This window comes from Rattus norvegicus, chromosome 8 (genome assembly GCF_036323735.1).
Source record: "Rattus norvegicus strain BN/NHsdMcwi chromosome 8, GRCr8, whole genome shotgun sequence".
Taxonomy (NCBI): Eukaryota; Metazoa; Chordata; class Mammalia; order Rodentia; family Muridae; genus Rattus; species Rattus norvegicus.
This window is the reverse complement of record NC_086026.1, coordinates 33,776,365-33,800,392: the sequence shown is the minus strand read 5'-3', so window position 1 is coordinate 33,800,392 and position 24,028 is coordinate 33,776,365. Positions and strand designations below refer to the sequence as shown.

The window sequence follows — 24,028 nt, the reverse complement described above, 5'->3', positions numbered from 1 at the left end:
GCATTTCCCCTGATGCCATTTGTCTTCAGCAGTATACTCAGGGATGGCTGGGAGCCCAGCGATGGCACAACTACCAGGATGTTGGCGGTGGAAGCCTGGGATGCCTCCCTTTCAGCTTTATTAGCTAGCCTGTTCCCTCGGGCTATTTCTGGTGTTCCTTTCTGATGCCTGGGGGCAATGAATTGTGGCCACTTTGAGAGGAAGCCATGATGCCTCCATAAAGTACACATCCCTTCCTTATTCTTGATGGTTTTTCCTTCAGCACTCAGTAATCCCATCTGCTGTCGGTGTGAACGTTAGCTATGGCTCCTTTTGCTGGTTTTAAAGCCTGGGTTAGAGCCTTTAGTTCGGCTTTCTGGGCTGAAGTTCCCAGCGGCAAAGCAGTTGCTCACATAACAGAGTCCACGTCCATTACTGCTGCCCCTGCAGACCCGATTCCACTCTGGACGAAGCTGCTCCCATCTGTGAAGTAGATACGTTCCGCATCTGTCCAGGGTAGGTCGAGTCCGGCATGATGTTCTGGATGTGGCCCAGAGCTGTAGAGCAGTCATGCTGGCCGTCTGAGGATGGGTCAGGTGGCAGGGTGGCTGGGTTTAGGGCAGATGATGGGCTATATCTTATGTGAGGGGGATTCAGAAGTGGAGCCTGGAAGTGCAAGTCTGGTGTTGGACAGCCACTGGCTGGATGGATCTTTGAGGGTCCCCTTAATAGCATGGGGTGTGGCGATAACAAGTTCCTGCCCCGTGGTTATTATGTCAGCATTTATGACTAGCAGGACAGTGGCAGCTATGATCCAGAGGCAGGCTGACCATCCTTGGGCCACCAGGTCCAGCCTCTTAGATAAATAAGCCACAGGTCTTTTCCAAGGACCCAAAGTTTGGGTGAGCACCCCCTTTGCTCTCCCCTTTCTCTCATCTACATACAGGTGGAAAGGTTTGTGACTGTCCAGGAAGACCACGACCTCCAACAGGGCTCTTCCTTGAGTCTTAAAAGCCATGTCCATCTTAGGTCCATTCTATTTTCTCTTCTTGACCCCTGGTAGCCTCAGTGGACCCTGGAACCCTAAGTCTACAAAACCTGCAGATCCCAGAAATTCCTGTACTTGGCTTTGGGTTGATGGAACTGGAATGCTAAAGATGGTTAACTTCCCAAGCGTCTGCCAGCAAGCGTCAGCCACTGCCCCCTCCCCCGAATATGTATCCTACACAGGTGACCTCAAGCTGGGCCTTCTTAGCAGACACTCAGTAGCCAAGTTGACACAGCTCCTGCAGCAGGTCTCATGTGGCCTCCTGGCATGTCTCCAAGTTGGGGACCCCCTGGCAATACCTACTGGAGCACAGTTATTTGGAGGTGGGCCAGCCAGTACTCACCCAAGTCCTCATGCAGTGCCTCCTCAAAGGTGGAGGGTGAGTTCTTGAATCCTTGAGGCAAGTGTATCCAAGTTAGTTGTCTCTTGAAGCCTCTCTCCAAGTCTTGCCATTCAAAGGCAATTAGAGGCTGGCTTTTGGTGCCAGAGGCAGGCTGCAAAGCCACTCAGTGGCTGAAGCTCCCAATGGTTGTCAGGGGCAGCTTGGTTAACAGAAGCCATGTTCACAGCTGACTGGTGCTCTCTGGCTTCTGGGTCAAAACAGTGTAGGTCCTATAGGCTTCAAAAAGTCTCTCTAGATGTTCCCTTGGGCTCTCATTCTTTCCTTGCATCACCTGGCTCACCTTAGACAAGTTTGTGGGTCATCTGACTCCTCTCGGAGGCCCCCCATCAGAATCTGGCTGTAGACTGGAGCTTCTCCCTACCTTCAGCTATATTAAAACCCCAGTCAGATTGAGCCAAAGGAAGGGCTGCATGGATATTGGCCTGGACTTGAGTGGCAGCCCATTTGCTCCAGGTATCTTTGCACAGCAGTGTAGCTGGGTCATGTGGTAGTTCTCGTTGTAGTTGTTCAGTCACATACATAGCACATAGTGGCTGCTCCAGCTTTTACTCTTTCCATGGATGGCCCCTCCCCACATCCTCATCCACACTCACTGCTGTTTGTTTTCCTGGTGATGATCATTCTGATTGGGGTGAAATGGAATCTCAAAGAAGTTCGAATATGTATTTCTTTTAGAAACTGTCTGTTATGTGTTGAATGTTTTGCCTATGTGCATGTATGTGTATCACATGTGTGCAGTGACAGTAGATGCCAAACGAGGGCGTTAGATCCCCTGAAACTGGAGTGAGGGATGTTTTTTGTTAGGCACAATAACTGAGAGGAGAAAAGCCAGTTCCACAGCCACCTGATTGAAGCAAACTTGTTTTAGAGGTGCACCTGACACTGGGCAGCTGCCTGTCTCACCCTAAGTAGGGATTTTAGAGAGTGGCTGCTCTGGCCTTTTGAGGTCTCTTTTATGGACAGAGGTAATGGATTAACAGCTGTAAGTACGCTTACAGGAGTGAGAGAATTGACTGTGAGAGATTGTTAGAAAAATACAGTGAAAGAGAAAGACAAGGATGTACATCCTGTAAGTAGGGTCACGTGGTTTGCAGATTACATCAGATTTAAGAAACATTTTTTTAATATTTATTTACTTTACATATACAAGTATACTATAGCTGTCTTCAGACACACCAGAAGGGGGTGTCAGATCCCATTACAGATGGTTGTGAGCCACCATGTGGTTGCTGGGATTTGAACTCAGGACCTCTGGAAGAGCAATCAGTGTTCTTAACCTCTGAGCCATCTCTCCGGCCCAAAACAGACATTCTTAAATAGAAACAGGTTTTGTAAAGTATGGGAGCTTGACATAATGGCCTCCATAATTTGTGAGGTCTGTTGCTTTTGCTTTGGTCTCCTTTTGAGCTGTGATTTTGGCTCTGGAAAACAAACCTAGGTCCTCTAAAAGAGAAGCGAGTGCTCTTAGCTGCTTAGCCATTTCTCCAGCCTCCATTTCCATTGACCAATTTGTTGTTTTTCTCTTGAGAACTCTTGTCGAGATTATTAGCCTGTGTATTGATTGTCAGTGTGTGTGTGTGTGTGTTTAGGGCTTGCAGTTCTTCATATGGTTTAGATATTAACATCCAGTGTTGATTAGAGCTCATTCTGTAGGGATCTGCTTCCTCTTTGATAGGGTCCTTTGCTGTGCAGAAGCCTTTTCAGGTCCTGTAGTTTCATTTGTTAGTTCTCTGGTTATTGCCTGTGCCACGGGGATTTTCAGAACGTACTTGGACATGCCTGTGTCTTCAACTGAGATTGTAACTAGCCTTCCAGAAGCGACCATGTTCTAAATAGACACTGAATAGTGGACCCCAGGAAGTGGGAATGTCTTCAGGAATCTCACTCAGGGAGATGTAAAAGCACCAGCCCCAGGGTGGGGATCTACAATTTAGACAGTTACAGAGCGTGAGGCCGGAGGACAGACGAGATGGGTCTGTGGTGGGCTAGGACCACAGCTTTGCTGGGACTGCTTGGATGTGCACATCCTGCTCCGTGTGTAAAAACGAACTGGAAGCAGACTGCTGGACTGCTTTGTCCTTCCTCCATGGAGCCACATCGAATAAACCTCTCTTTGCTGCATTTTATTACTAATTGGGCTTTTAAAATTGACTTCTTGAGGACAGTGGCTGAATTTTGCCACTTGGGGTAAATTGGCCACTTTGACCTCAAATTTGATAACATTTTCCTATAGTAGTTACGAGGGCTTAGTTTTTGAATTAAAGTCTTTCATCAATTTTGAATTCATTTTCATGCAGGTGAGAGAACACATCAAATTTCATTCTTCTGAAGTGGGTATCCAATTTCGCCGACACTATTTGTTGAATAGGTTGTCTTTCGCTAGTGTATAATTAATTTGCTTTTAAATTTGTTTTTTTTACATGTATTTTACCTGCATCTATGACTGTACACTGTGTGTAATAGGACAGATTTGCTGAAGGGCTGGGTACCTTTGGTGGACCCGCCAAGATCTGCAGCTAAGAAAGTATTCCATGTGACAGATGCAGTGTAAGAGGTGTATTGGAGAAGTGGGGACAGTGAAATGTGGTCTTGGAGTGGGAGATAGACAAGCAGACATAGAAAGAACAAGTCAGAATGAAGGAGGGAGGGAGGAAGAGAGAGAAGAGAGAGAGAGAGACAGAGACAGAGACAGAGACACAGAGACACAGACAGACAGAGACAGGAAAGAGGGAGACCTGGGAGTGGGGCTCTTCTGTGTAGCACCTGTCATACCTGTAGGTGGCAGGTGATGACTAAGCAGCTGCTAGACCCTGAGGGCAGGCTGGTGGACATGCCTGATGGCTAACAGTGTGCCTCCTGCCAGCAGAGGCTAGAAGAGGGCTCCAGATTCCCTGGAACTGAAGCTCCAGATGGTTGTGAGCCATGTCTGTTCTAGGAATTGAATCCAGGTCCTCTAGAAGATCAGCTGGTCCTCTTAGCTGTTCCAGCCTTCCAAGTGTATGTTTTTGACAGTTTTGTTATTAGGAAGCTGAAGTTCTGCAGATTTAGTTATAGGCCTGTATCATGTTCCATTGGCCTTCATCTGTGTCTTTGTGTGGTGCCATGCTACCTCTGTTTCTGTGGTCCGTAGTACTCTCTGAGGTCAGGTGTTGTGATAATGTTCATTCTGCTGAGGATGGCTTTGGCTACCTGTGATGTGTGTGTGTGTGTGTGTGTGTGTGTGTGTGTGTGTGTGTGTGCATGAATTTTAGGATTTCCTTTTAGATCTCTGGATACATTTCTTATAAGAAAGGTACTTGAAGTTAATACCTCTCCCTCTCCCTTAAAAAAGTTATTATCTGCATTAAAAAAAAAAGGATCCTATATTTTTATTCCAATCCAAACAAGTTTTTTTTTTTTTTTGACTCTTCTGTAAGGCGGTATCTTCTGGAAAGTGTTTGCTTTCTGCTTTCCACCCACAGAGCCTTTCTTGGTGAGGAGGAGGTGTGATATAGGAAAATTATAAGGCTTTTCAGACCTGCTTTAATTGTTGGCCCAGATGGTAAGGAGAACCCTATGGAGAACTAAAAATTAAATGAGTGATAACAGATTTAAAAGTTCATAATTAGACATTCATATTCATATTATCTCTCCCCTCCCCCATGCCCTCCCTCTTGCCCTTTCCTGACCTTCATCCCCCCATATATGTGTGTGTTTGTGTGTGCTTGTGTGTATGTGACGTATATGAGAGTGACCTCTAACTCTCTTTGTAGCTCTGGATGATGACCTTGTGCTTGACCTCTTAGTCCTTCTAATCCTGCCTCCACGCCTTCACCTGCTGGGAATATAGACTTGTGCTGCCTACCTACTCCTGGTTTAGCTTCTTTTCTCCTTAAGAGTACTTGCGAGTACCCAGTCTTTTATTTACACATGGAATTCTGTTTCCCTGTTGATAATAGGTTCCTTGAGGTCAGTCTGGAATTTGAACATCACTGATACCTCAGCACATGTAAAATGACAGTAGTGGCTAGTGGAAGCCAGGTGTGCTCAGTGTATCGGGTACTACACTTTGTATATGCTATCTTATTTAATATTCACTCTCAGGACAGGAAGCATTATAATCATTTGCCTCTTAGGCATAAGGCTAGATCCAAGTCAAAATGGCCATAAGCACTGGAGTCAGAGCTCAAACAATGTGGCATCACACCACTCTCTTTTGAAACACTTGGCTTTTAAATAAGTATCTTTTGAGCAAAACAGTGAATGAACTGAGCTTAAAATTAATTTTCTAGACTCACAGAGATGTTCTATGCCTCTTTACAATAAACTGTGCTCAGTGTGAGCGGTCAGCATGCTGCTGTGCTTGGTGATGCTTATAATTAAGGAAGATGATGCCCCTGACAGGTTGCAGTGTAAACATGGTGCTTCTCCATTCTTCTTCAAAGTAGAACAATCAGGAGCAGCTAACAGTGATGTCTTAGTGAGGGGCTTCTCAAGTATTGCTTGGTGTAATGCTGAGTTAATGTGGCATTATTTACAGAATGGTTTTGACATTCAGATGCAAATTAAAGTGTGGGTTTTCCACTCCAGTTCCATAGTAAGTACCATGTGTGTCCTGGGAACCACTGAGCATCCCATGGAGCATCATTAAGTAGGCTCTTGATTCTATAACTGTAAGGTCAGGATTCAGCTACAGCAGGGATTCTCAACCTGTGGGTCCTGACCCCTTTCACAGGGGTCACCTAAGACCATCCTACATATCACAGATTTATATTACGAATCACAACGGTAGCAAAATTACAGTTGTGAAGTAACACCAAGAATAATTTTATGATGGGGGATTACCACAACAGGAAGAAGTGTATTATAGTCACTGCATTAGGAAGGTTGAGAACCTGAGGTATAGTGTCTAGTCAGGATTCTCCTGCTTATATATATTAGATAACTTGTTCTGGACTTAACAGCTGTTCTGGAGTGGCTGTTAGTCCTTTGTAGTGGGGGACGCTGACTGTAGAGCTCACAGGGTCCTCAGTGTGTCTCCTTCCCGAAGGTTAGACGAGGTACAGTGGACTCTAGTGTAGCATGTGAGTGTGTGTGGATTCTTTAAGGGTGTAGCTCTTTGTGGGTTGTCCATGCTTCTGGTGAACTCCAGTTGTGAAACAGCCACAAGTTACTCTGGTGACTTCCTCGAGATGCATGTAGTTGCCTGTGGTGGTTTGAACATGCTTGGCCCATAGCAAGTGGCACTGTTAGGTGGCGTGGCCTTGTTGGAATAGGTATGGCCTTGTTAGAGAAGTATGTCACTGTGTAGGCAGCCTTTGGGGTCTCCTGGGATTCAGGCTCCTGCCCACTGGGGGAAAGAGCTCCTCCTCTGGGTAGCCTTCGGGTCAAAATGTAGAACTCTAGGCTCTTCCGGACCCATGCCTGCCTGCACACCGCCATGCTTCCTGCCATGATGATAATGGACTAAACTTCTAAAACTGTAAGCCAGCCCCCAATAAACATTGCCTTTATAACAATTGCCATGGTCATGGTTTCTCTTCACAACAATAAAACCCAAACTAAGACACTGCCTTTGTATCAGCCATGAATAATCTTAGCAGACCTTGGTTCTCCAGTCTAGACTTACATAGGATTGTTTCTTTGTCCCTTCTTTCATAGTGTGTATAAGTACTCAGGTGTTTTATTGAGCTTTTTAAAAATTTTCATTGTGTGTGTGTGTGTGTGTGTGTGTGTGTGTGTGTGTGTGTGTGTGTGTGTACACATATGAGAGTAGTGACCTCCGAAGAGGTTATGGGCAGATGTGAGCTGCCTCATGTGGGTGCTGGGAATCAAACTCTCGTCCTCTACAAGAGCAACACGTGCTCTTAATCACTGAGCATCTCCAACAGCTGCTTGCTCATTTCTTGTTGGTTTGTTTAACATCTCCCCAGAAAGTGATGAAATAACTCTATACCCTAATGTGGAGAACATTGGCATGTGACTCAAGACTGTAGGAATTTCGGTTTGTCTCCATTTAGAGTGTTTGGGTTTAGACAAGGCATTCCTTTTTCTCTGGAACAGGAAGAATTCTAAGTATAGCAAAAATAAGGGAGCTTCCTGCTGCTTCTATCGGGATACAGTGTTCTTTTGGTAGGGTTTTCCGTCCACTACAGCAGTACCTCTCACTAGCTTAAGAAGAAATCTGATCATATTACTCTGCTAATTTTTCATTATTTAGTTTTCACCGAGTGAGTACTTGCTACATACTAGGAATTTTTGTAAGTCCTTTATGTACAATCCTTACTTATGTCAATTACTTTATAAGATAGGCACTAATTTCAGTATCTCATAAATGAGAAACAGTAATACCCCAAGTAGCATGGTAAATGGTGGGCCTCTTATCAGCTCAGTTCCTGAACCAGTGTCAGCTGAACCAGTGTCAGACACTGTCAGTGAAAGGTTTCCTTCTCAAGAGCCACACAACCAGTTATGAGCCCGTTTCATGCTAATTTGTACGAGTTCCGATGGCTAAGGGGTGGCCGGAGGTTCTCTCCCAAGTGCCCTTGGCTGGAGTGCTTCGTTAATGACCTTGTAAGTGACTTATTCAGGAGCTCTGGCTACTCTAGCTCCTTCCCACTACACAGAAGACAGCATATTCAGTTTTTTAGTACCAGTCTGTTGCTTCTATCCTCCCGGGAGAGAGGGTTTCTAGTCTCCATCCTTCCTGTCTCATGTTGAAGATGTCTGTCATCATCTTATACCATGTGAAGACAAACTGTTTAAATTTTGTGTGGAGTATGCACTCTACCCTCATGTGCTCTGGAGATACTGTTGGATTCTCCCTTCAACTGATAATGTAGTAATGACTACATTATCCTACTGTGTGAGTTTCCATGTCTGTAGTTCGAGGGGTCACAGTAGGCACCTTCTAGGATAGTTGGGAGGAATATGAAGGTTGTTTAGGAAAGTGGTGGCTTGGCACAGAACAAGCACTTGAGGGAATTCTGTATGAGATATATATAAAATCGATGTATGCACATAAATGTAGTAGTTTACATTGTCTGATTTGAAACACATTTCCATTTCTGATGCTGAATAGACAGCATTTTGGGGGCGGAAAGGGAAGGTAGGAGTTGGTGATAATTCGTTTTGGGTTTTGTTGTTTTGCTACGATGTTGCCCTGGCTGGCCCGGATCTCATTGTGCAGCCTAGGTTGGCTTCCAATTTGTATCTTTCCTGCCTTAGCCTCTACAGTATGGGATTACAGGCGTTTGTTACCATGCTTATTCACACAGCTCATTTTAAGTTGTTTTCCTGTGATGAGAGTGTTAACATGAGGTGGATTTCTCCCCTCCCCTCCTCTGCCCTCCTCTTCCCTCCCCTGCCCTCCCCTCTACCTCATTCTTTTGTGAGGTAGATCAAACTCAGGCCTCCTGTATTTGCAGCTAGGTTAATGCTGGTATGTAGTTATATCTTAGCCTGGCCTCCCTTTTTAATGTTTTCTCATCTATTTTGTTCTTAGGATGCTACAGAGACAGCAGAAAAATGAAACCTTTCATGGGTGTCTTCTGTAGTTGAGTTAAGAATTGGTATTGTTGGACAGGATGCTGATATGCAGAATACAAGAAGGGTGTAAAGGAGCAAACTCATTTCTCTTCCCACAGCCTTTCCTAGGAGAACATGACGGCATTAGTTCACCTCTGTTCTCCAGTTACTGTTTTAATCGGTCCATGATCAGTACTATCTTTTAGGTTTGGAGTTTAAAAAAAACAGTTGAGGTATAAGTTGCCATATGATAAACTGTATATTTTAAATATGTAATATCTAATTTTATAAATTTAGCATATATGAAAGGCCTTACAACCACTACTATATCAAAAGTAGTGACTACAGCCAAGATCTCCAGGTACTTGTAGTGGACATACCCATCAGTCTGGCTGTCACCACGTGCAGTGTTTCCTTATGGACACATGCACCACCCACAAGACTCCTAGTCTTCCCTTGTGCTCTTTCCCTTTGTCACCCCTTCTTTACTGCACCCCACTCTTCTTGGGTACTACACACATACTTGTAGGTATACTTACTAGTTTGGATTTCCTGCAGTTTTTTTTTTTTTTTTGGTTCTTTTTTTTCCGGAGCTGGGGACCGAACCCAGGGCCTTGCGCTTCCTAGGCAAGCGCTCTGCCACTGAGCCAAATCCCCAACCCCCTGCAGTTTTAAAAAGGATTTTATTTGCTCAAAAAATTTTAATTCTCTCTCTCTCTCTCTCTCTCTCTCTCTCTCTCTCTCTCTCTCTCTGTGTGTGTGTGTGTGTGTGTGTGTTACATACAAGTACAGTGCCTGCAGAGGGCAGAAGATGCTGCTGGATCTTCTGGGGCTGGAGGTACAGGTGCTTGTGAGCTGCCCTGAGGGTTCAGCAAGAACACCATGTACTCTTAAAGACTGAGCCCTCCCTCCAGCTGGTTTCCTGCAGTGCTGTATAGCTGGATAAAACCTGATGGACTCTCAGACCAGGCTTCTCTCACCCAGGACAGTTGCCCTGAGCCTCATCTGTGTGCTGCATGAGTTCATCCTTCTTGATGCAAAGCAGCATTTCGTGAAACGGCACCAATTGTTTTCTCCTTGTATTGACCAGTATTTGTACAATGTTAAGTTCTTCGTAATATATGCAATTGACACGCACCTATATAGTTGCCTTGAATATCATTCATTCTCGTTTGTATCTAAGGCATTATGGCTAGGGAAGTAGGCATGTTTCAGTTTTCAAGACAGTTCTTCAAGCTTTGTATTCCCCATGGCAGCCCAGGGAGATCAAAAGTTTGATGTCTGTGTCAACAATTGTGGTCAGTCTTTTTACTTTTGGCTGTTTTTACCAGTGCATATTGCTGTCTTACTGCACTTTTAATTTGCAGCTCACTAATGATGTTGAGCATCTTAAAATGTCTTACACTTACTCATCTCTGTGGTTCTAAGAGTGTAAGCAGCCATAGATAATAAGCAAATGAAGAGTGTGGCTGTATTCCAACAAAAGTGTATGTTCTAAAGCCACAACAGTCAGACAATCCCACTGCCTCAGCCTCTGGATTGTACTTCACTCTCTCCTAACATGGACGACCACGTCTGTGTAAATAAACAGAGCTCTGCCTTTGCCTTTCTCACTGTTTTTGGAGACAGTCTTCTGTGTATCCCTGGCTGGCCTGGAACCCACAGACATTCTCCTGCCCCCTGGATTAAAGCTGCATACTTGATGGGTTTTTGTTGTTGAAGTGTTCATGCTTGGGTTCCCTGGCTAGAGCTTCCGTTACAGCGTTGAGGGAAGTCGTGAGAGTAGATGTCTTTTCTTGTTCTTGTCTTAGTTAAGGTTTCCAAACTACCGCATCTGCTCTTAGGAAAAAGCATTCAACATTTATGCTAGGTTTGGCAATACACTTTGTTCGTTGAAGACATTGAAAATGTCTTCTTGCTGTGTGTTTTTGCTTTCTGCTCCTGATGAGTTGTGTCAGCCGATCAGCCGATGCTAATCCAACCTCACAGTTCTGCCTAACCATTTGTTCTCCTGATGATGGCAGATTTTGGAATTTTTATACTTGTGTTCATGAAGAATATTGACTGTAGGTTTTTTTTATAAAATAATTGTTTTTTATTTTTTATTTTTTATTTTTTTTATTTTTGGAGCTGGGGACCAAACCCAGGGCTTTGAGTTTGCTAGACAAGCGCTCTACCACTGAGCTAAATCCCCAACCCCAAAATCTTTGTTTTCGATACCAGTCATGCTGCCCTCATAGAAGGTATAAGGTGGGAAATACTTCTTTATTATTTTATTATTATTCTTTTTAATGTTTTGGGGATTAGAAAGAGTTTGCAATTTTAAAAAGATTGACTTATTTATTACATTTGAGTACACTGCAGCTGTCCTCAGACACACCAGAAGAGGGCATCAGATCTCATTACAGATGGTTGTGAGCCACCTCGTGGTGGCTGGGATTTGAACTCAGAACCTCTGGAAGAGCAGTCAGTGCTCTTAACCACTGAGCATCTCTCCAGCCCAAGAGTTTGAATTTTTTCATTGAATTTTTGGTGAAGTTCACTAGTGAAGCCTGCTGAAACTGCGGTTTCTTTAAGGGGAGGCTTTTAATTACAAAAATTTTTGTTTTAAGTCAGTGTGAGGCTATTCTGGTCACTTAATCTTGAGTGAGACTTTGCAGTATTTCTGTTTATTTCATTGTAATTGTCTAAATTTGTAAGCATGAAATTGTTCATAATACTTTTCATTCTTTTGAATGCTATATCATTACAATGTCACCTTTTCTTGACAGTGTTAATCTCTATCTTTTCTTTGTTGTTTTGGTCCAATGTGGTAAAGGTTTATTAATATTAATCTTTTTAAAGAACCAGATTTTCGTTTTATTTGTTTTGTTTTGTTTCTATCATGTAGTTTTTTTTGCTTTGATCTTTATTATTTCTTTTATTTTGCTTATGTTGGTCATAGTTTATTATTTTTATGATTTCTCAAAATATTATCTAAGGTCACTGATGTGAGTGAGACATTTTAGTTTTTTAAATGTAAGCCTTTTAGGTGTTATGGATTTCAAATGACTGTTTTAGTGGCCTAGCATAAAAAGAGAATGTCATATTTTTCATTTAGTTCAGAATGCTTTTTAAAAAGATTTATTTGTGTGTGTTTGTGTCTGTCTTTGTGAGAGTAAGTGCATATTCATATTGGTACCCACAGAGGATAGAAGAAGGTGGTTATAGGTAGAGCAGTAAGATTCATTTGGTCTGACAGCAGACTTTTGTATGACTTCATTATTAAAATTTACAGTGACTGATGGTTAGAACATGGTTTATCTTGGTTAGTGTGAATTTGAGAAGAACTTGTATTCTGTTTTAACATGATTGAAATATTTTAGAAATATCAGCTAGGTTAAGTTAGTTGATAATTTTTTCCTTTACTGATTCTCCTTTTACTTGTTTTGTTGATGAAAAGAACTGTTGAAATTTGCACCAAGACTCTTTTTTTTGCAAGTTTTGCATTAAATCAGGTGCATGATTCTTGGAGCTTTATGCTCTCTTGAAGGGTGACCTACCACTATTAGATAACATTGTTTATCACCAACATGGCTTCTTGTCCTTTGAGTTTGTTTTTAAATTATTTTTTAATTTTAAATTTATTTTATTTTATTTTAGTTTTTCAAGACAGGGTTCCTCTGTGTAACTCTAGCTGTCCTGGTCCTGTAGACCAGGCTAGCCTTGATCTCAGAGATCCACCAGCGTTTGCCTCCCCGGTGCTGAGATTAAAGGCATGTGTTCACTACCTCCCAGCTTTTTGTTTTTTTTTAAGATTTATTTATTATTTTATGTATGTCACTTTCTTCAGACACACCAGAAAAAGGCATAGGATTTCATTACAGATGGCTGTAAGCCACCATGTGGGTGCTGGGAATTGAACTCAGGACCTCTGGAAGAGTAGTCAGTGCTCTTAACCACTGAGCCATCTCTCCAGCTCCATCCAGCTTTTTATAAACTTAAAAAAAAACCCACTTATTTAATGTTTATGTGTGTGTGCTTGCAGAATTTTGTATGTACTATGTGTGTAGGAGTCCATGGAGTCTAGCTGATGGCATCAGATAACCAGAACTGGAATTACAGAGGATTGTGAGTCACTGTGTAGTTGCTAGGAATTGAACCCAGGTCCTCTGCAAGAAGAGTATATGCTCTTACCTGCTGAGCCATTCCTGCAGCCCATTCTGTAACACTCTATGACCTTTACTTCTAACCTTGGACGAATGTTTAGTTACGTGCTCACTGTGGCAGCATCCTGTAGTGCTTGATGTTTGTTTTTGTGCAGTTTCTTACCTTCTGGTACTACAAGGCTCATCTTACATTTTCTGGCGCTAGAATCATTCATTTCTCCTGTGTATCCATCCTAAGTCCCGTTACTGGAGAATGCTATTCAGAATGCCACGGTGCTTGTCCCTGGAGTCCCTCTGTGGAGCAGGGCTAGGTGATACATGCATTTCTGCTGCTCTGCATGCCCACGTGTCTGTCTATGTCGTTTGTGTACATTAAAATACAGTGTTTTTGATTGTATCTCTTCTAATTTAGCACAAAAGCTTTGACTGTTCCTGAGTACTCATTTCTTCTCTGTAAGAAACTTGGTTCTCTATCTGCACCGTGGTTTGTTTTTTATTGTTATATGTGTAAAGTTTTTCTCCCCTCTGAGTTGCTAACCCACATTGCTGTTGGGGGAAAACTAGAGTGCAGTGTCTTCTCAGATGCACTTGTCCGTAGGTTTTGTTTTGTTTTTACCTGAGGGATCCCACTGAATGAGGTTATGGTATTTGTAACTGTTTCCTTTGTCACATTTTGTCTTCCAGCTTCCTGAACATCCCAGCTGATTCTTTTGTTAAATTTTTATACAATAAAGCCCACTAGTTATGATCTTTAATTCTAACCTCTTGACAAACACTTAGTTATGTGTTCACTGTTGCAGCATTCTATAAAATGCATAGTCACGTGTTCCCTGTGGCAGCATCCTATAACTGCTTAGTCACGTGTTTCCTGTTGCAGCATCCTGTAAACGCTTAGTCACGTGTTCACTGTTAGAGCATCTTATAACTGCTTAGTCACGTGTTCACTGTTGCAGCATCCTATAACTGCTTAGTCACGTGTTCACTGTAGCAGCATCCTATAACTGCTTAGTCACGTGTTCACTGTGGCAGCATCCTATAAACGCTTAGTCATGTGTTCACTGTGGCAGCATCCTATAACTGCTTAGTCACGTGTTCCCTGTTGCAGCATCCTATAAATGCTTAGTCATGTGTTCACTGTTGCAGCATCCTATAAACGCTTAGTCATGTGTTCACTGTTGCAGCATCCTATAAACGCTTAGTCATGTGTTCACTGTGGCAGCATTATACTCCAGAAATTCCATTGTGTCATCCTTCCCGGCATCTTTTGATTTTTTTTTTTAATTAAAGTAACTTATTTCATAGTATATATGTTTAAGCCAAACCAACAGAATAAATGTCACGGTCATTTTTTCACAGTGACTTTGGATATAAAGAGTATGTAGATTAGGCAGGACTAAATTCATGGAATTTTGACACCTGAAATTAACAGGAAGGACCTCATTTGGCAACCCTTGCTTTGTTTCCCTTCTGGGCTGGAAGGGTCAGTGGCCTTCAGCAGAAGTCTGAAATGTTTCCCTCTGAAATAGCACCTCTCATGTTCTTACCCATGGCAAAGCCATTTAAAACAAGCTAGTGGGAGTTAACCAGAGGACAAGAAGCCCAAGGCCACTGTGTACATAGCCTGTCACCATTAATACTTGTGAATCCCTTCAGTCCAGTGACCCAGCCTCCTGGCTGTGCCACATGCTGCAATTTCTTTTCTACCTCTTTAAAAATATTTTTTCATTCTTGCCTTTTTCTTGTATTTGTGAATTTATTTATTCCATGAACTTTAGATATTTAGTCATGATTATATATATGACATTAAAGTATAAAGTTTACTCTTATTAGCTTGTTTCCTTAAACTAAACATAAAACTCCAATATTTATTTTGAATTGTTAGTTATATTTATTGACTACATTTATTTGTTTAATTAATACATCGAATATACCTGCATTTCTTTCATGTTATAATTTAAATTAGAATGTTTTTTCCTTCCCTTTTGTGAACAAGGTCTCAGTGCGGCCTGGATCGGCCTCGCACTTGCTGTGCGTTCAGAACTACCTCAGATGGTCTGCTTTCAGTCAGCATTCTATGTGTTGGGGTTACAGATACCCAACTAGCACACCTAGCTCGTGTGAATATTTCTCTTATTCATTGAGGAAAGAAAAATAAAACTAAATTGCTTTTTTTTCTACGTATATAACTCAGTAGTCATGAGTTAGAAAAGATTTTCCTGTAATAACCAAATTCTTAGTAGTGTATTTTCTTGTCCTGTTTTGGTGGGACTGAGCTGAAGTTAAACTGTACACATGAGAATTGAACTTACTCTTTCCCCTCATGAACCCATTCTTAATTTTCCTCATCCTTCAATCCAGTTACACTGGATACTTTTAGACCATGTTTGTTTTTTAACTTGTCTTTTAACATGTTAAAGCTGAAACTTACGTAGTTTGAATAAATTTCTTGTTGCTATGACAATAGAAAAAAGAAATCTCAGTCCTTCTTTACAGTGATCTATGGTAGGTCTGGGAGCCATGAAGTAGCTCTCCCATTCCCATTTACAGTAGGACCGTCCTCCTTCACCTCCCTGGACAGCAGCAGTAAGGCTGTTTCCGTGTACTTCCTCAGACTGCACAGGCAGAGAGGGCCTTTGGAGAATATAAGCAAGATGGAAGATTATTGAGGAGTTCATACAGTTGGAATGCAAATATAACTTGGTATATATTTGAATCGAATTGAATATATTTCATTTGAATTGAATTGAATATATTTTTGGAGCACATAAGAGCACATATTCTGGTCTTGGAATTCTGATTCCAGAATTTGTAATGAGATGCAAATAGTGTTTACAGGACCAGCTCACACAGAGTTGCATCAGGCCAAGTCTTCTAGTCAGGTCAAATGTTAGGGATGATGTATTTGCAGATGAGATGTTTTACAGAATAAGAATGTGTCTTGACACACTCGTGTACTTAGTCATCATCATTGTCATGTCTCAGTACCTCCAAGACGAGTCTCATGGAAAAAGATGTCTGTCTAAGCTTTCGAGTCAAGCGTAGTATACCCTTGTCTGATTTGTCTGCTGCCAGGAACTGTGATGACGCTGGGCTCGTATGAACATGCTGACCACACTCTCTCTTCTAACTATGTTACAGTTCTATACTTGTTTTAGCCAAAGCAAAACTCATAGTGAGCCAAGCAGGGATGCTATCCAGCTTGTTTTTTGTTCTACAAACTTTTTGAACGATTAAAAAGGAAGGGGATCAAGGATCAATTACAAAAAAAGGTGGGCTGTTATTCTGGGTGATTCTTTCCCTTCCTGTTTCCTTCCCCTTCTGTCGGTCTGCCTCCCATACCTGTCTTCAGGCCTACTTGCTATTTTGTTCTTCCTGCATTCTTCCTGGAAGAGTGTTTGGTGCTGATGGAGGGCAGAGGCTACACTACATTGCCCTGCGGTTTGGTACTGAAAAACATGTGTAATGTGGGTGTCCCTTTTTCTCTCTTGGTCTTTCCTCATAGATTCTGTGCACATTGAACTCCTCCCGCTACAAATTCCAGACCTTCTCTTTCAAGTATACAAAGCAACATCTTAGAGAAAGGAGAGGAATGGGCGTGTGTGTGTGTGTGTGTGTGTGTGTGTGTGTGTGTGTGTCTGTGTGTCTGTGTGTCTGTGTGTGTGTGTCTTCTTCCAGGATAGCCATTTCTTTACTTATGCCTGTCTCCGGGATTAGACAGAGTTTTACTAGTCGATATTAATCGTGTCTGTGCTTGAGAAATCTTTGGTGGAGCTGGAGGGATGGCTCAGCAGTCAAGTCCTGCTCCTGCAGAGGGCCTGAGTTTGACAGGCAGCCCCATAGCAGGTGGCTCAAAGCCACTTGCTCACCCTGGCTGTGGGGGATCTGGTGCTGTCTTTGGATGCAGAAGGCATCCTGTGCAACTTCCACCCCAATATATACGCATGGTTAAAAATAAAAGTATTTTTAAAAAATAAATCTTTGGCTTGAGTTAGGAGACAGTAGAATCAAAGAGAAACAGCATCTCGTGTGACCTAACATGGGATATGGCGAGCACTGCCCTGGCTCTATGCTCTGAGACTCCCTCAGAGGAATCTGAGGCACGTGTACAGTGACTCCCATTGTTCTTTTAAGAAGTACCATGGGCAGAACGTTAGCAGGTCAGAATTCTCCAGGGAAACAGATCTCCAGAGAAGAGGTATGGTAAGGAATTGTGTTGAGGTTATGAAAGCTGACATGCTAGGAATGTATAGTGTGTCCCTACAGCCTGGTGACCTTGGAGAGACAGTGATGTCACCAGACCCAAAGACATTTTGCTGAAGAACTTTCTCTTCCATGGGGAGGGTGATCTATTTAGATCTATTTAGATCTGCAGCCAATTTTAGGATAAGATCTAATGATACCAGAGAACCCAGAGTTCCACAGTTTAAATAGTAATGGTATGCAAAAGCACCCTCCACATTGACACATAAAATTAGCCATTCGAGCCAGATTTATTTTTAATCTCATCTTGTTTAACTGATCCTTTTTTTGTGTGTGTGGGTTGTTTTTTTCTTTCTTTCTCTCTCTCTCTCTTTCTTTCTTTCTTTCTTTCTTTCTTTCTTTCTTTCTTTCTTTCTTTTCGTTTTTCAAGATAAGGTTTCTCTTTGTAGCCTTTAGCCCTGGGTATTCTGGAACTTGCTCTGTTTACCAGGTTGGTCTTAAACTCAGAGATCTACCTGCCTTTCTCCTGAATGCTGGGATTAAAGCGATCTCTCTCTCTCTCTCTCTCTCTCTCTCTCTCTCTCTCTCTCTCACTTCATTTTAAGGACTGGTTAGATTATATCGACATTTACTTTGGCCTTGACCACAGTGGGTAGGTTTAAGCAGGACTTCCTCCAGCTGTGCTCTGGTCAGAACCTGTTTTGGATGATTTAGATTCTGCTGTATGTGTAGGTGGATGGTTCTGGACAATAGCATTCTGTGTTTGACCTCCCTCAATTCTTGTCCTTAAATTCCTGGAAAGTTGGCTAATGTGCTGTGCCATTGTTGAAATGATGCCTTATACTGAAATACTTTTCTGTAAGGTGGCTTTCACTGAACAAGTATAAGCAAGTGTTCTTCTTTGAACGGTAAACATGCAGTTAATGTCCATGGAAAAGCCTGTGTTGCTGCTTTATATTTAGACTTGAGCCCCAGTGGGCCAGTGCAGTCCCACAGTGCTGTGTGCTGACGTGATATTCATGGCTTGAGTCCTGGATGGGGAAAGTTTTCTTTTGAGCAGGAGACAAAGTGAACAGAGTGCCAGAAAGCTAAATATAAATCCTCTGAGAGCCAGTCACACACAAACTGGGTTTTAGCAACAACATATTGTAGACTGAAATAATTTTAAAAGAAAAATTTCCTCCTGGCTTATAGTAATTGGTATGAATTGCAGTTAATGTAATTTTCCATGAAAAGCTAAGCTTATCGTTGCTCTCCTCTCCTGGCCGGCCCTGAAGATAAATAAAGCCACTGCTAACGAGAGAGAGCCTTCTCCCATTGTGGCAACTGCTTATTCACCAGTCAGTAGACCCAGTCTCCTGTTTGCATGGCTTTGGTTCTAAAGGGAGGAAAGAAAATGAAGGATGATGCATAGTTTGCTCTGAGAGGCTGAGCGGTGCTCATGTGGGCTGGGAGTCACCCTTGGAACTGAGTTCTCCTGAGCGTGCGACAGCCCTTAGAACATTGAGCCACAGTGAGCTGACTGCAGAGCTAACAAGTGTGCAGGCCGGAGCTCAGGCCATTCCACAGTTCAGCACCTCTCACAGTCTAAGTCTGGGTTTGTCGCAGTATTTTATGTTATTGGCTGGTCTTGCTTGAGGCTCTCGAAGCATTTTATAGCCAGTCACTTTGGGGCAGTAGAAGGAAGCATGGGTGTCTCCAGGCTGTTTCTGACTACAACTACAGATGGAGGCCTGGCCCCACCAAACAAGTGGCTGCTCAAGGCTTCCTAGCACTGCGTGTGAAAACCTCTAGGCATGTTTGGCAAGACCCAAAGATGTGCTCATTCCAAGGGGTGAGGGGCTTGGACAGTGGTCCTTGCCTTCACCTGCTTTAGTTAGCATAGTGGCTTCACTGTGGCGTTCTCATCTGGGCACGCCATTATACTTTGCTCATGCTTGCCCCTCCTTCTGCCTCTCCCACCCATCCCTGTCCACTCCCAACAATGTCCTCCTCCTGACATCCTCTGTCTCTCATATATATGAGAAAAAACACACTATTTCATTTTCCCTTTATCTCATTCCCTCTTTTCCCTTCACTTTAGATTCTTCCTCCCACAGTCCCCTTTCCTGTGTGTGTGTGTGTGTGTGTGTGTGTGTGTGTGTGTGTGTGTGTGCGCGCACACTCGAGAGTGCATGTACATAAGAGAGAAAACGTGTCTTTCTGAGTCTGGCTTCTAAGTCTCTAGGTCTCTCAACACTGAAGGAGGAAACTGCAGTTCTTATCCACAGGTGCCTCAATTGTTCCCGATAAGGAAAGGGAAGGGGAAACAGAGAACACAGCGCTCTGGGTGCTGGCCATGAGGAAGGCGCTGAACGTCAAGACGCCAGTGTTTCCTCCTGAGCTTTATCATCTTCATCTTGCCTGTTCCCTGCCTTCTCCCTTAGTCCAGATCCATGCTGTGAGCTGGAGGAAGAGGGTGGTGGGTTGGAGATGGCAGTGCCAACTGCACATCGCACCAGGACCTTTCTTAAGCCACTTCCCTTGCAAACTTCTCTGCACAGGGATTTTGGTAAAACAATGGGCTATCAGTTTAGACTTCGGGGTCTAATTTATGTTTTCCTTTTAGTATAAAATCTCTACTATGTGAATTTGTTGCTGTCTCTTTTAGTTCTGGGTAGATTTTAGCATGTTTCCTGTAAGAAAATTAATAAAATAAAATCATGAAGTAGGAATGATAAGTCCACACTCCTGGTTTAATTCTTGACTGTGCTTGTTGTCTGCCCCCTGCCTGGGAAGTGGATGCAGGAGTCTTTACACTCAAGGGCACTGGGGGGCTGAGTGCTGCTCAGAGGTGCGCTCGTTAGAATCCCAGCAGCCTGTGTGCATCCTTGCCCTGCTCTTTTGCTTATCGAAGTACGGGTTTGCTGGGTCTTTTTCTACAATAAGCATCACTTTGCAGGCAGGATGATAATTTCCTTTAGCAGAGCAATCAGCTGATATACAAGAAGCAAACCACTGTAGTTGGTGCCTGTCAGAGTCCTGCTGTCTGTAAGTTTAGGTCTCACTCCTGTCTGTCTGCTCTGCACACTACTGACGGGCTCCGCACCTGTGACATCATACAGTCTTTAGCTGGTGGATTTCATGTGACTGTTGTTGTGACAGGTACAACAGTACCTGACTACTGTTGTTTTCCCCGGGAAAGCACAGACTTGCCTTATGGGTAGAACGTCCAGAAGGGTGGGGTGCTGGTAATTCTTGGAGCCAGCTTTGTAACCAGAGGATATGAACACTCGGAAATGACCTGAGATACTCTGACCTTCTCAGCTTCATTTGCTTTGCTCAGACTTACGGATGTCAACTTTTCTCCTGCCTGCTCTCATTGTGCTACAAATAACCTGTTGTTGGTGCATTGTAGGATGTCCTTGGGACCCTTTTATCATTTGGAAAATAAATAGCTAGATCACAGATAAGGGATTTCCAGATGTTTATCATCGCTCCCTAACTCCTCCTATTTTTTGAAACAAGGTCTCACTCTGTAGCCCTAATTGGCCCTGAATTTACTATGTATCACACTCTGGCCTCAAACTCTTGCTCTTCCAACCTCAGCCTCCTTAGTGCCGAGTCACAGGCCTGCACTACCACTACTGGTCCCTCACTTCTTTTTTAAATTATTTTAAATAGTATTTTATTTTTTTTAAAACTCACACATTTATACAATGTTTTGATTACATCTCCACCTCTTCCCCGCACCCCATTGCCTCCTACACTCTTTCCCTCCCTTGCAGCTTCCTCCTCCCTCTGTCCTCCCTCTTTTTGTTGTTGTCCTTGTTATTAATAACTGAGCCACATTAGTGCTCTCCATATGCACATGGGTGAACGTGTGGACATCATCGCAGCTTGAGCAACCTATTAGCATCTGCATCCCCAAAGAAAGTTTGGCTCCTTTTCTCTCAGAAGGCTTTAATTGCCAGTACTTCTCTAAAAGAAGCAGAGGCTTGGGCCCTCCCTCATCCACATTGGAATTTTTCGACTGGCTTGATCGCGTGCTGGTTACTGGCACAATAGTAACCACAGATGCCATGAGTCGATGTATATAACAGCTATGGCATATCCAGAAGCGAGCATTTTCACATCTCTCCTCTCCATCCCGTTTTTTATGTTCCTTTGACCTGTTTTGCAGTTTCCTGAGCGTTGGATGGGGGGAGCTTGACAGGGATGGTGCTTGCCCAGCTGAGCACTCTATATTACTTGGCATACTCTGCGCTTGACCAGTTTTATGAGTCTGTGCATTAACAGCTCTGCACCTCAACAAGAGGCTTCTTTGTCCACGGTTGCAATGGCTGTAGGATCCCCAAGGCATAAGCTTTGACCAAGTTCCTAGTACTACTTCCTGTGGATCAGGGTTACCCCCTAACAGTCATGCCACTGTTGTACCAGTGGCCATAGGTTGCCAGCAGGTCAATATTGTAGTGTGCAGTGTCCAGCACTGGGTAAGGCCATTGATGTCTTTTCTCTTTAGCAGCCTATACAGCACCTTCTGGCAACAGTGTAAGCCAGCTTCCTGTTGACTTCTCTATGTCCTGCATCTAAAGCCAATAGTGTCTTTATCGATTTGCAGTTACATCAGTTAGTGGACAACCAAGAGCAGAGGCAGTGGCCTGTCCTCAGTGTGCCTTTGAGGCCTTTATGACCAACAACTCACAGGGAGCTCTTGGCCAGATCACAGGGGCAAATCTGTGGGGGCCTTTTCTTGATTAATGATTAATGTGGGAGGACCTAGCCCACGTGGGTGGTGCAACCCTGCCCAGGTGGTCCTAAGGCATTTGGGAAGCAGGTTGCGGAAGCCATGAGGAACAGGCCAGTAAACATCATTCCTCCATGACTTCTGCTTTAGGTTCTGCCTGCAGGTTCCTGCCTTGATTTCCCTCAGTGGTGGAGTGTGAAGAGTTGTAAGATGAAATCATCTCTTTCCTCCCAAGTTGCTTGTAGTCATGGTGCATTATCAGCAATAGAAACCCAACCTAAGACACTAAGTGCCATTTAAACATGAATACAGGCTGGAGGGATAATCTCAGGGCGCTCTGCCTTGGAACCATTGAGACCTTAGTTAGGTCTCTAGAGAAAGCAGCTGTGGTGGTATACGTCAGTCATCCAGTGCTGGAGACGCAGAGAGCCTTGAGGGTCACACTAGATGTCCTATCCTAATCCAGGAGTCCAGCCTGGTGAGAGACCCTGTCACAAACGTAGCAGAGAGGCCACCCACGGCTCATTAGGATTCACAGAGAAGCCATCTGTTCCAGCTTGCTGGGTCTTGGTGCTGTCCTTTGTCATCATGGGTAGTAATAACGGGAGGTTCTTTCCACTTTCCAAGCTTTCCCTGAAATTCTCTTAGCTTATGATAAACAAAGGGAAGCATCAACTACTGCTTGTCTGTCAGACACTGTTGAGGATGTGTTTGCACACCCCTGGGTTTTGTAATGCACATCCATGTTTGCATGGAAGGAAAAGTTGTGGCCGCCACTCAGTGTTTCAGCTGTCATGGGGATGTCTGATTTTACCTGTGTTTTTCCCTTCAGGCTGCGTGATAGAGGCAGTGAACCTCAAATCCAGCAACCGCAACCCAGTGGTTCATGAATTTGAAAGTAAGTGCAAGGAAACATGGAGCGGCATGGGGCCCTCTAGTGGACATTGGTAGCTCTGCAGCCAACCCAGCACCTGTTCCAGTGTATAGATGTATTTATATATTTGCTGTTTGAGACATGATCTCACTGTGTAACCCTGGCCAGCATGGAATCTACTGTAGAGACCAGACTGGCTTGTAACTCACAGAGATCTGTCTGTCTCACCTTCCAGGTGCTGGGATTAAAGTGTGCACCACCACACCCAATCTATTATCATCTACAAATATGTGTTTGTGACTGTGTGTCTGTCTACGTACATGTCAGAAGGATGCTGCAGAGGCCAGAAGAGGGATCTCTAGGAGATGGAGTTATAGATAGTTGTGTGCTGGAAGTTGAACTGCTCTCTGCAAGAGCAGTAAGTGCTCTTAACCACTGAGCCGTCCGTCCAGCCCCTACTCCCCTGTGTGTAATCGGCAGGAATGTTCAGGACGGCTGTTGTGTATGGGTAGACTAGCAGCGTGCTCTGCAGTTCACACTGGCTGCCATCTGTTTCCTGCCTGCCCTTGTACCTACACAACAGAGAAATCTCACATGATAGATGCGGTGTCTGAGGGAAGGTATGCTCTCTGTGGTGAAACCCTTACTAATGTTTGTATTGTTCTTCTGGCAGAAGCTCATCTTGGAATGTCTGGACTTTATAATCTTTCTCCCATTGCTCTCCAGGTGTGGAATTGTCTTGTATCATTACGGACTCACAGACAAATGACCCTAGGATTGAATGGAAGAAAATTCAAGATGGCCAAACCACATATGTGTATTTTGACAACAAGATTCAAGGTATGCGCTACTCTTCTTTTGTTCACAGGTCGCGGAACTTATTTACAATAACATTTTCCCACATTATTAGCCTGCTCCTCTTCTGAGTTTCTGAGTTTATCGTTGGAGAATATTTTAGTTTTAGCATTGATATGAACCCCCCTGTCCCCGTCCAATGCAGCTTCAACAAATCCCAGCTTCTTAGTAAGGACGGATCCTTGCACAGATCACCTGAGAAATCACAGCAAACCATTTCCTTAGCCATGTTGTTACGGCCCACGACAGACATACTGTGAGTGAGCGCCAAAAGGGATCATCACAGCAG

The 24,028-nt window shown here is 43.5% G+C and overlaps 1 protein-coding gene across 1 annotated transcript in view; it reads left to right on the top strand.

Moving 5' to 3' along the window:
* Jam3 (junctional adhesion molecule 3) overlaps positions 1 to 24,028 on the top strand; it is a 60,846-nt gene that overhangs the window by 28,059 nt on the left and 8,759 nt on the right. Inside the window, 2 exon segments of the mRNA NM_001004269.1 lie at positions 22,843 to 22,908; positions 23,611 to 23,724. Coding sequence (NP_001004269.1) covers positions 22,843 to 22,908; positions 23,611 to 23,724 — 180 coding nt within the window.